This window comes from Arvicanthis niloticus, chromosome 12 (assembly GCF_011762505.2).
Source record: "Arvicanthis niloticus isolate mArvNil1 chromosome 12, mArvNil1.pat.X, whole genome shotgun sequence".
NCBI classification, from domain to species: Eukaryota; Metazoa; Chordata; class Mammalia; order Rodentia; family Muridae; genus Arvicanthis; species Arvicanthis niloticus.
Genome location: NC_047669.1, coordinates 42,919,988 through 42,932,798, shown reverse-complemented (window position 1 = coordinate 42,932,798; position 12,811 = coordinate 42,919,988). Strand labels below are relative to the sequence as shown.

The 12,811-nt window shown below is 41.7% G+C and overlaps 1 protein-coding gene across 5 annotated transcripts in view; it reads left to right on the top strand.

The window, feature by feature from the left end:
• St3gal6 (ST3 beta-galactoside alpha-2,3-sialyltransferase 6) overlaps window positions 1-12,811 on the top strand; it is a 59,535-nt gene that overhangs the window by 41,515 nt on the left and 5,209 nt on the right. For all 5 annotated transcript variants that reach the window (XM_034515845.2, XM_076943036.1, XM_034515844.2 and 2 more), the window contains exons 6-7: window positions 668-731; window positions 9,901-9,996. In XM_034515845.2, the coding sequence (XP_034371736.1) occupies window positions 668-731; window positions 9,901-9,996 (160 nt within the window). The remainder of the gene's footprint in view (window positions 1-667; window positions 732-9,900; window positions 9,997-12,811) is intronic.

The following is a 12,811-nucleotide window of genomic DNA, read 5'->3' as shown; positions in this document are numbered from 1 at the left end:
TGAGGCTGTGCCCCCACCTACCCTCTGCCCCTACTACCCCCTCCCCACCCTCACGTCCCCCCTCACACTCTGTTTGTTTTTCATGGGACCAAGAATCTCCTCTCCCACCTATGCCCCACAAGGCCATCCTCCCCTACATATACTGATGGAGTCATGGGTCCCTCCCTATGTGCTCCCAGGCTGGTGGTTTAGACCTTGGGGGATTCTGGTTGGTTGGTATTGTTGCTTTCCTCCTGGGGTCACAAACGAGAGGGCATTTTTCAATCTCTTAACACAACAATCATCCCACTACTTATTGAGATATTATATATACATATAATATAGTACATATTCATTGCATACAAACCCTATGTATCAGAGATTTTGACCGATTAGTTGAAATTCACTGAATTCGATGGTTAGTTTCAGAATTGGTAGAAATCTGATATTGCTAATTTTTGTTACGATTTATGACTTTTTTTTTTGACCATCCTTTGGGGGGGGGGGCAACCTGAGAACATTTACTGTTGTCACTGTAAACAAATTGTAGATAAGTTTTTAATTTTTTATAGATTAACTCCAGTGTGTCCAAAGGACTTAAAACCTGTTTGGGGAGGAGGCTGGTGACCCCCTGTCTCTAAGGAGTTATGTTTCCCCTTTCATTCACAATTCTCCATTTGTTTTTCAGAGCCACATTTCAGCTCCGCCCTTTCAAAACTGCAGAGTTGTGAGCTCTTTGACAAGTTTGACAAGTGAGTTTATTTCCTTCTCTCTGACTTTCAGCTTTATTGAAAGTGCCTCAAAGTATTTGCCTGAAGAAAGCAAAGATCGTTTACTCTGGGTGATTCTACTAGATGTGTGCATTGCTAAAAATCCAGTAGTTATTTTGTTTCCTATTCCACTGGAAAGAAACAAACTATGAAGTGAATTTAGGAGCTGCAGCACTGGCTGGCTCAGAGGTTTGCAGAGTTCCCACCCATGGTGTTGTAACCTATGTTTGTCATCTTTAAGCTGATTGTACTAAAGAATGAATTTACTTGACTGCTAATGAGTACAGAGCCTCCATCCTTGGTAGTTTCCCACACTTTCTGCCTATAGCCAACAGGTTCCTGATAGTGTTTCTCTTTTTCTTGTTTCAAATGTTAACTGTTGGGCTTTGGAAACAGTCCCCTTTCTCTTTGAGAATTATATCTGAATAAAGGAGACAGCTTACTTAGGTATATGTTGTCTAAGCATAAATGTAATTTAGCATGTAGAACATTTTCTTGTCAAAGTAATCCATTGAGATCACATTGCAAAAGTTAGGCGTCTCAGGAGGTAGGCTTACGTTTACATGGTGGGCTTGTTTTTTAAAGTTTGAAGGTAACGATTTAGATTTTGGACAATGGGGCAGTCGAAGAGTGAAGATGGTCTAGGAAGTTCAAACCTGTGCTTAAGAGGGAAAATGGTAGAAATCCCTTCTGGTGCCACTTGGGGAATATAGAGGGATATAGTGGACGGAGACTTGAGTGTGGAGATTGAATTTATAGCACAGAGCTGAATGAGAGTGTTATATTTTATTGATCTGTCAGGTCTGTAGAAGACAGATTATTGAAGTACAGAACACGTATGATATGTTGGCTTATTGCCATTTATTATAATTTATAGTTCAAAACCATGCCACCCACTGAGAAGTTTGAATTTTGGTTATATATCAAGAGGTAGAGGTTTTTGTTTGTCTGGTTGGTTGGTTTGTGTGTGTGTGCGTGCTTTTTTGGTGTTGTTCCAGAGTACATGGCTTCCTCCTTAGAGTCCAACATGCAACTGGAGTTCAACCCATCACATCTTCATTCCTGTCAGAAGAGAGGAAGAATGGGAGAAGGGCATGTACCATCCCTTGAGGCTTGCCCTGTTTTTTTTTTTTTTTTTTTTTTTTTTTTTAATGAATACCTCAAGAAGCCATCGAAAGTGCTTCATTGTACCTAATGATGAGCTAGAACCAGGGACTCCAATGAGGGACAGCTATATTTTTGGTCAGTTCCAAATTTAGCAGCCTCAGCTGGAAGCTTGACATCTGCCCTAGAGCCATAGAGCTTCTCAGCCTGTCTCTTTCTTCTCCCTCCCTCAGAATTGACCATTAAATATTTACTAGCAACCACTGATGACATTGGGTAAACTCAGGCACCCAGCCATCCCTGGCTGGAAAGGTGATGAGAGTTGTTATCTGATGTCTAGGTGATTGTGTGCTCACCTTTAGAAACAGCAAGTCCTGGGGCTGGTAAGATGGCTCAGGAGATATTCGAGTGTTCACTGCTAAGCCTCTCATCCTGGGTTTAATTCCAGTATCCACAAAGTAAAAAGAAAGAACCTAGTACTCTCTGTCAAACAAAGTAAGCAAAATGTAATAACGTGTATGTCCTATTTAATGGACAAAGGAAGCACAGTCATTTTTAGTAGCTTCCCCTGTCATGTATTTGGTCTCCAAGTGTTTCTGTGGCATGGAGGATTCTGAAGTCAACCAGGCTAAAGAGCCCGGTCTAGTTTCTGTTCTGCTGCAGTTGCTTTCTCACAGATTTAGGTTTCTGTCTTCACCCAAGCCCAGTGAGCATTGCTACTCTGTTCAGCAAGCGTCACCAAAAATAGACATTTCAAGGCAATTGCAAGGGACACTTAAAACAAGCCCAAATTCTAAGGTGAAGACTTCCTCGCTGTTTCTGTCACCCGCTTCTCTAGCTTAGCCCTGCTCCCAGAGATATGGCAATCTCTTGGGTGGAATTTTATCCCTCCCCAGCTAGGAGCAACAGAAGCCTTGAGATGGCACAACTGTAGCTTCCACAGAAAGTGCACCAACTAGCTCCCGGCCCTATCCATCAGATAAAGAATGCTTTAGTCCTGTGACCTAGTTAGTTATATAGTAACTGCATACACATAGCTTTCTAAGGGAAACACCTGTGTTAAGTCAGTTGGCAGCTAAATGGTAAACGGTTTGTAAAAAGCTGCCTTCTGCTCACTGAAGGAGGACCCATTATGTCAGCTCATAGAACTGGATGGAAGCCTGTCAGAGGCATTGTGAGCACCGGTGAAGGTCTGCTTTCCATCCACAGGCCATCCGGCATCCTGCTGAATGCAGGGTTGTTTACCTCACGGCCTTTGTGGGGTGGAGGGAACTGAGGGCAAGAGGAAGTTGTGATTGTACATAACAGATGGGTCATTTGTGGGAAATCACAGTACAAACAGTACAACTGTTTTCTATGTCTATGTCTCTGGGCAGATGCTGAGGAAAGATATAAGAGCTGGGACTCCCCAGGCTGGAGGAGAGGGTCCTGTTCAACAAAACAACAGGGAAGACATTGGTGATTTCTGTATTTCACACAACAGGAAAACCAAGATGAGAGGTGCCAGATCAGCAAGCCAAGTTCTTCAAGGTGCTAGTGGAACTTTAGTCCTGAACCTGCCTCCATCCCCAATCTCTTGCACATCATGTTAGGGTGTGGCTGCTAGGAATACAGATTGCTGACTGCACATGCACTACTGCTCACGTGTGGTTTTCAATCTGCATATCTGTGGTTTCTCCTGTAGGATGCCAGTCTCTGGCTTCACTGAGTGTTAAGAATACAATCCCAGGGAGTACCCATTTACACCCATAGTTGTCTGAATGAATTTTCCTGAATTTAGACTACTGGATCTCAACCTGTGAGTCGTGACTCCCATAAGGGTCAAATATCAGATATCCTACATATCAGACACCGACATTATGATTTGTAACAGTAGCAAAATTACAGTTAAGTAGCAACAAAATAATTTTATAGTTGGAGGGGTCACCATAACAGGAAGAACCAAACTAACAGTTTCCAACATTAGGAAGGTTGAGAACCACTGATTTACCCACTATACAATCTTGGCACCATCATGGTGTGTCTGGTTGAGGGCTAGAAATAGTGGCTCAATGGTATTAGCAATCCAGGGTGATTCTTTTCTCTTACATATAAGATGACTGCAGCTGCTCTAACCTTATATCATCTAGATAACAGAGCTGGGGCAGAATCTTTCTGAAAGCATCTGACGTATTTCCTTACTATCTGATTGGTCAGGGATGAGTCGTGTAGCTTCCACTAGGCCAGTCATTGTCAGGGAAAATGAGCTCACCACTGTAGGCTTACAAAAATAGGCTTCTGGAGCATGGCCAGTAAGATCTGTCATAGATACACCAAAGATAGAGTGATGTGTTTTTATGTATTATGTTGCCAATGTGAAAAGACAATACCTAAAAGCACTCAGTAAAGGAGACGCATCATAGGTGATTTGTAATAGCCACTACAGTTTGTTTTCTCTGTATTGCATAGGATAGTAAAGCTGCTGGGGGCTGTGGCTCTGCACAGTAGAGACTGCCAGGAGGAGTGGCTCTGCAGTACGCAGTGACTCTACATGGAGGTGTGGTTCTGTACAGGGTAGTGATTCTGCCTAGGGTTGTGACTCTGCACTGTGGTGACTTTTGGTTTTGCCTGATTGAAGAGAAACATTCGGTTCATCTTGGTAAATCTTAGCCCTGCTTCCTAAGTACTTGTTGAGGGTTTTTTTCATTAACAAGTTCAGACATGCTGCAGTTATTTAATTTTGTGGCTAAGACGATTACGAGCCTGTGTATTTCCTTACCTTCCCCTTCCCCGACACCCCAAGGGTAGAATAACAGAAATGAGCTTCTCCTCCAAACACTTAATGTGAGAACTGAACTGATTTTGTAAACACCTGGAAATGAGTAAGCAGTTCAGTTGGGATGATAGGCAATAGAAATGACGCCGCTCTTTCCTCTAGGTACTCAAATTTCACTGCAGCTATTTAAGTATGAAGACGGTGTTAAGTAAGCATGATGGAGTTACACAGGCACCAGAGGATTCTGAGAATTTTTGCTCATATTTAAGGAGCCAGGGCGGCAGCCAGATTCTGAAGTCAAGTGGACCATGATAAGTGGGAAGCTTCTGTTCATTTATTGAACATGAGAATTTGTTTTGAGAGAAACTAATTCTGAGACGAGTGATTCAAAAAGTGTGTACCATTTTGTCCCTGCCAGAACCAAGGTGAAACTATGCATGCTACTGGAAAAGGGTCATGCTAGGAGTGCCCCCAGTGGGATCCCAGTTGACAGGGTTTTTCCTGAAAGCCATAGAAAGCTATTCCACCAGTAAAGGTCCTTTCTTCCCCCATTTCCTGTAAAGCTGACAAAGATGAAAATGGAAATGAAATCCCTACAAGCATCCCACTGAAGAGGGATGAGCTGTAACAACACTTTGTGGGGAGGTAGTTGTAGAGGACTCTGTAGATTCTTATATTCCCTGTCCTCCAGGCTGTGAGTGTTATGTGTTATGTGTTAGGTTCAGGAATTGCACTTTGAGGGGTGACCAGTGTGGTGTGGCAGATAGTGGCTATCATCAGTCCTTAGGTCATGATGTGACACACAACCCAGTTTGATAAGGAGGTATAAAGAGGTATGTTCTGGCATTACTTGCCGGGAGCCGACCCCCTCGCCCCCGGCTTGGGGGTGAGAGGGGGAGAGAGAAACGCAGCTGGTTCTTCTTTCTTCTCCTCCTCCCACCATCCGGTTCTTCTTGAGGCAGCCCCTAAGCTACTGTAGCTGACCTGCAGTCAGCATCCTGGCCCTAAGACCAGCAAGGAGCTAAGTAAATAGCCTTGTACTATCCTAAAAACTTCTGAGGGTAAGAGACTGCAGGCTTAGGTGATTAACACCTGTAGCCTAACAGCAGAGGATTAGGCAACATGACCTTTGTTCTATCTCAGCAGGAACTGCTGGGCTCTAACTTACAAGAAGAAAAGACACTTTAGAAAAGTTACTATAGAGTTTATTTAGTGTAAAAAGTATCCTATGAAAGCTATCTGAGGGGAAACGTGGAAAGGTCCTGAGTGGGGAAGAAGAAAAGATTCTAACAAAGTAAAATTCTAAGGGAGAAAAATTCTAAGCAGGGGGAAAGGAAAGGGCGATGGGGTCTAACTAACTGACTAATCTAACTCACCATTCTAACTGCTCTTTCTAACTTCCTATTCTAACTGCTCTATTCTAACTGAACTGTCATCTCTTTGTCCTCAGAACTTATACATCTTTCAGAGTACATGGTCACATGTTACAAGGTTCATCACAAGTTCACACCAAATTTCAAGTCATAAATTGAAATAGAAGTTTACAACACAGAATGTTTACATGAATACCCATTAGGAGTAATTATCTAACTAGACATTCATCACCTGTCTAGCTCTACAGGTTCGCAGAAAGTTTGAAACTATAACTTAAGAAATTAGTGAAGTTTTGTATAGATAAACCCAGGCAATATTTTCTCTTCTGTCCTGGTACCTATAATAAATTGTGGATTCCCTCTAGTAACCTAGGCTAATGGTTTTATGACCTCTTGGAATGTGCTCTGAGCAGGAGAAGGTCCAGTTACTATCACTCTTGGGGCAATTAACTGATAACACTCAGGAGACTGGCAGAGTTCTCATTGCAGTTTGACTATGCCTAAGGGACTTAATAGCAGTCCCGATATAAAAGAGCTTAATAATCACTGATATAATTTTAGGAATTCTTATAAGATCATCATTAAGACTTAAGAAGTCATCTATTTGTCTATATAGTATCACTACAAGACAGTACATCTTCGTGGATCTGCAGAGATCTGCTACAAAGGGGTGTGCTATTGCTTAGTGATTGTTACATATGTTTAATAATAGTAATAATGGGAAAAGCATATTAATAGCAGGAATCTTTCCTAAAATCATGTCCACCACAGCCTTGCTAATGGGGCACACTCGTCGCAGATTATAAAATAATCCGAGGCAAGCATTTCAGGATGATCATCTGCTCATCATTAGCTTGTCCCATTATGGCTCCCGACAATTACTATGATTCAGCCTGTCAGTGCACTGGTACTGCAGCATTACAGCACTAACCCAGTTTGGTACTGACCCAAGTTACCTCTTTTAGGAATCAATTTCAGAGCTAGAGCTTATGATCGAGGAATCCTTTGTTGAAACTCCAATGTAAGTCTCAGGGGGCATGCTGGTAGCCTCAACTCCCAGAATCCCTTACCCTTGTGTGTTTTGTATAGCCAAGCCTGTAGTCTGGTATTAGATAGGGACTGCAGGCTAGGGGTAGAAGCTGGAGTCTTGCAGTTTGTCTCTGGATAGAATAATTGAAGTGGCTTTCAGTCTTTGGTGCAGGCAGAGGGATTAGAGTGATAATTACAGATACTCCTCCCTAATCTCCTTCATGTTGTTCCATGGGAACAGCTGTTGCCTCTAACTTGTCTGTTCTGAGCCACTCCCTTGATGCCCAGCCTTGCTTAGGACTTTGGTGGGGAGGCACAGCCAATTTCAACAGAATCAGCCTCGGAAAGAACAGACTCTGATGTTCTGGAGAGGGAACTGCTCTCTGCAGAGGGCATTTATGGGGTAAATTTCCTGAGAATAATAGTTATAATACCCAAAAAAAAAAAAAAAAAAAAAAAAAAAAAAAAAAAAAAAGGTTTGGATATCCAGTGGTGGCCTCCCTTTAGCAGTGAAGAGCAGAGAGCTTTAGTATACTGGGCTTTCTGCAGTTCATATTGAGTCTTGTTTATACTGAGTCAGGTTAATTTCTTAAAATATATAGACATAAAAAAATACCTCCAGAACATATTGTGACATGTGAGTTATTAATGATATGAAAGTTTGTGGGTACTTTTTATTGGACAATGCCCTTTGTCTTCCAGCCCCCAAAGTCCTGACATGTAAAAGTAACTTTTATTTGCCAGATATAATTGTAGTCTTGGAGGCTTACTGCTGAATAAGCTCACCCTTTCTAGCTCTTTCTGAACTCTGGCTGGCTAGTTCAGTTCATTTGTTTTGGCTCAAACTCCTCTCCAAGCTGACTGATTCAAACTGGCTTCTCTTGGCTTTTGACTGAATTGTTCTGCTTAGAAATACTGCTTCTGATTTCTACAACCCAAACTTTCCCAAGTATACAAACTGAACAGAACTGTATAAACTTAACTGCATCGCCTGAACTCAACTGAACTGCACTCATTGTACTGCCCTTCACTCCCGACTCACTGTGAGATGCCCTTAAGTAGCCTCTCTTTTCAGTTTGTTCTCATGAGAGTTGGGCATATGTTACCTCTGACTCATTCTATCAAATCTTTCTCTGATTCATCACTTTGTCTGCCCCTCAATTAACCATCACATTCCAACATGGTTGCTTCCTTCTAAACTAATTTTACCTTTATTGTTTGGGATTAAAGGCAGGTACTAAGGGCATGTCTGTATTCTGACCAGAGGGATTAAAGGTGTGTCATTCCAGCTGGATCACATATACCTAGAAGGTCTTTGGATGTGATCCCTTGCAGAAAGCCATGTTGCCAGATTAAAATTCCTCTACACTGACACCCATAAAATTGTCACTTTTTGTTCTTATCTGGTAAAGTAGATGCTGATGCAGACCAATCTAATACTTAACTAGAGATAAAATACTCTAGTTAAAGTGTTTTAGGAGTGTTTGGAGAAGAGGAGCTGGTGAGATAGCTTAGTGGGTAAAAGTGCTTACTGCCCATTTTGGTGACCAGTGTTCAATTGCCAGCACCCACATGATGGAAAGGGAAAACTAGCTCACATTAATTGTCCTGTGATCACATTTGACACACACATACACACACACACACACACACACAAACACACACAAACAGAGTTGGGGAGGGAACATAAATGTAATTAAAATGGGTAAGGAGTTTATATTTTTAAAAATGCTTTTCTAATATTAGTGCTAAAACATAAACTAGCTATTTGAAATACATGCTCTGCAAAAAAGGTAAACTCTACTAGAGAATGCATACATCATCTCTTAATCCAGTCTGGTTCTTTTAAATACCCCCCACTCCTACATTCTCTGGGTTTAAATATTATTACACAGCATTTATACAGTTTTGTTACAATTGTTCTTTTTAAAGTCTTAAAAGTTTTGAGGTTGCCTGGTTTGGTACTGTCTTCAGAAACAGGGTTGCCTTTAGACTTCCTCTGCTTCAAGGACTAGGAAGTACTAGGAAGTGGCTCTTCACAAGAGTCCTTGTCTACACCCAAAAGACTCCTTGTCTATACTTGTTGAAGGATCCTTATTTTCTAGGCCTAATGAATGGTGGTCAGAGCAAGAAAACCCTGGGCTAAGGTCATATTGGCTGAAAGCCAGTGTTGTTCCACCCCAGGGGTTGACTCTGGCCTGCTACAGGAAATTCCCTTTGGGATCTCTTTAATGCCTTTTCAGAAGCACAGTGAGCATGGTGTTTGGTTGAAACAACCAGAAGCAATCTATGTTTGAAAAATTGAAGTGAGCCCAGGAAGAGTAAAGAGAGCTGCCCTTCATTTACCACATCCCAAACTGGCCATTTCCACACTCCTATGATGCAAGAGAAAGCCAAGGGTAGATAAGGAATGGAGAACACTGGTTTAAAACCTAGATAGCAAAGTAGTATGAGCTATGCTTGTACATGCACGCTCATGCTGATAGAACACCTTGGCACTCTGGAAGTTTGGAACTCAATGGTAGTTCCACCTGTTTGGAGTTTGGACTTTGGATGCTACACCTTTTTTTCCTCTAAATTTATTTCTTCATTTGTCTATCAGGACATGTGAGATAACCAGGCTTCTCTTTCTAAACGTGCTTTTAAGGATCACAGAAGGGAGTGGACATGTACATGAACCACTAAGGGCTGATGTCAACCGTGATGATATACTTTCTCCAATAGCATTATGTTTTTTTTTTTTTTTTTTTTTTTTGAATCTCTGGACCTCAGGCACAGTTGGTTCTTTTTCTACTTGCGTGACAAGTGGAATTTAAGCAGGTTCTTGGAATCACCCTGTTTTGTAAATGCGACGATGACTCAGTCTTTCACTTGTCTGTTTGCCCAACAGAGCGCCATGTAAAAGGTGTGTGGTGGTTGGTAATGGAGGAGTGCTGAAGAATAAGACATTAGGAGCAAAAATCGACTCCTATGATGTAGTAATAAGGTAAGTATATCTCCTAGCCACTAATCTAGAATTGCTTGAAAAGAATATGGTTTCCTACTCCAGGATAGCTGTGTTTAAAGATTTGTTGACCATTTGTGCACCTGATTATCCATCTTTCTGCCTTGGCCACTGGCTATAATAAACTAGGTTTCAGATCACTGATTTAGCAAATATTTAATAAGTCCATTTAATGTGCCAGGGACAAATCTAGGCACAGGGAAGATAAGTGCATGATAAGAGTGTGCTTTTACCAGGTAGTGTTTATATTCTAAAAGAAATGGGAAAAACAGTAATCAAACATATAAGAAGATAGTATAATATAGACAAATAAAAAAGAGATGATAGAGAATTATCACGTGACTACTTGGGAAAAGGTTACCATTTAGAGGTGAAATTTAATTTAAGCTAGAGCAAAGGACACATATAGGACTAGCTGTGTGGAGACAGTGAAGGAGCTGTCCAGACAGAGAGGATGTATATTGCAAGTCCTCAGGCGGCTTTTAGCCTCAGTTTTCGAGGAGCAGCAGATAAACCCAGGCTCAGGAGAGTGGTCTACCCAGAAGCTACTGAGGTGGGCAAAGAACGGGCTGTGTAGGGATTTTAAGATTTGAAGATTACATTTTAATTTTAAGGCCATTAGGAGCTTCAGAAACCTTTTAGATAGGATTTTAATGAGAAATTGTTTTTTCCTGAAAGCATTCTGGCTGCGGCAGACAGTGGCACATGAGAGATAGGCAAGGGATGAAGCACCAAAAGTCATTGCTATAGTTAGACAGCAGATGCTTGAGCAGAATTGGGGAAGTGGACAGACTGGAACTAGGTTGCAAAGGGGTGTCAGCATTTGCTGCTTTATTAGATGTGGTTATGTCTCCAAATAAAGGATGTAAGGGCACCTCTGGCTGTCTTCAGCTCTGTCCATTGGCTAGAGAGTAGCAGAGTCATTTAGCAAGTTCGAGAGAGACAGGTTAAGGCTTGGGTTCAGAGGAACATAAAAATTCCTGCATTAGTCTGTTAGCTGCGAAATGTTTTTGAGGTATGTGGTAGGTAAATGGACAGTCACATAAAGGGGTTAAACTTTTCAATAGTGAGTGGCCTATGAACTGTAGTTCAACCAAGGGCTTGGGGAGATTCCCCAGGGAGAAACAGAGAGATGCACAAGAGAGCCTGGTACTGAGGTTCCGAGCTCTTAAGACATAGAGGTTGAACAAGAAAAAAAAAAAAAAGTGATCCACCAGTGAGTCATGAAGGAAGTGATGTGTATCCACGAGAGGACTGTTTTAGAAGAGCAGTCAAGGGAGTCCCTGTGATGATGAAAAGTTGTGCAAAGTGGTGGTGGTGGTGGGGGGGGGGCATCTGGATTGCCAACTGATGGTCATTGTCACTCTTGGCAAAAACTGTAGGCAGGGTATATGGCAAGAAGCCCAACTGGAATGAACTGAGGAGAGAATACAGATCAGGAGAGGGAAAGACCAGCATAGTCAACTACTGAGTACTGTTCCGAGCAGCTGAAAAGGGAGCTGAGCCTTGGAGAGGTGGCTACAGACTTTAAGAAGGCATATGGTTAAAGTAGTTGAAATGACTAGTGAGCCGGATACAATGAAGAAGAGATCATAGGGTCAAGAGCTCACGAGTGACTCATTTTCTGTAATGAGGAGGAGACTGTTACTGTGGCTATGGATACCAACAGTATCTGATACACAGTGTAGGGGAAATACCTTTCCTATTTCTATTGCCTGAAAGGAAGTGAAGTAAGGTTCTTATCTGAGTAGTGCTTTCTCTCCCTCTCTCCCACTGCCCCCTTTTCCCTCCCTCTCTCTCTTTTTCTATCTCCCCCCACCCCCCAAGTATGTTAGTAATAGCTTTATGCAGCCATTGTGACCACACACTGGGAAGGTCTTGCAGTGTATCTGAAGGTTTTCTGGGTTACAAGCAAGACATCTTTCTCTTTATTACCCATTTTGAAGAAGTTGTTGTAATTTATAAAACAATTAGACTCATCCATTTTCCCACTTACAGATGTTTAACTTGGATCATTTTTTGAACCTCAGCCAGTCTTTGTAGGGAAATACCATGGGTACATTCTGAAAGCTACTGCAAGAGTCTAGTATTATACAGAGTTGGTGGCAAAAGGGTAAAACAATATTTATCCTCCCAGGGACATTGTTTTAGAAGCAAAACATTCTTTTTTTAATAGAATGCCTTTATAGTGTATGCTCAGTGAGTGTCTAACTTTGGCCTTGAATGTAACTAATCCAGAATAGACCTTTTGTAGTGTTTGTAGTGCAGTCGTAAAAGGAATTCCTCTAATTGGGCTGAGTGTGATATAGAATTTTTATAAGGTTAGTTTCAGAATACTTAAAAAAATAAGGATTTATTTTTACTTTATGAGTGTTTGCCTACATGTATATAAGTACATAGTGTGTGTGTGTGTGTGTGTGTGTGTGTGTGTGCCTGTGTGTGCCTGGTGCCTGTGGAGACCAGAAGAAAGCACTGGGTCCCTTAGAACTGGAGTTAGGGATAATTGTGAGCCAGCATATGGGTGCAAGGAACTGAGCTTCAGTTCTCTGGAAGAACACGAAATGCTCTTAACCACTGAGCCATCTTTCCAGCCCAGAACACAATTTCAGTGGGTCTTCACAGTAACTCAAATGTGATTCTCCATGCTTATCAGTCATGTGGGTACACATCCATGTATTTTAGGGCTGTATAGCCTGTAGGCATATAACTTTCTCAAGAATTCAGGGCTATTGGTTGTAAATCCAAAGTGGCTTTGTGTGGTTATTCACTATGGTCTCTTTTTAACTGTAGTAATTCT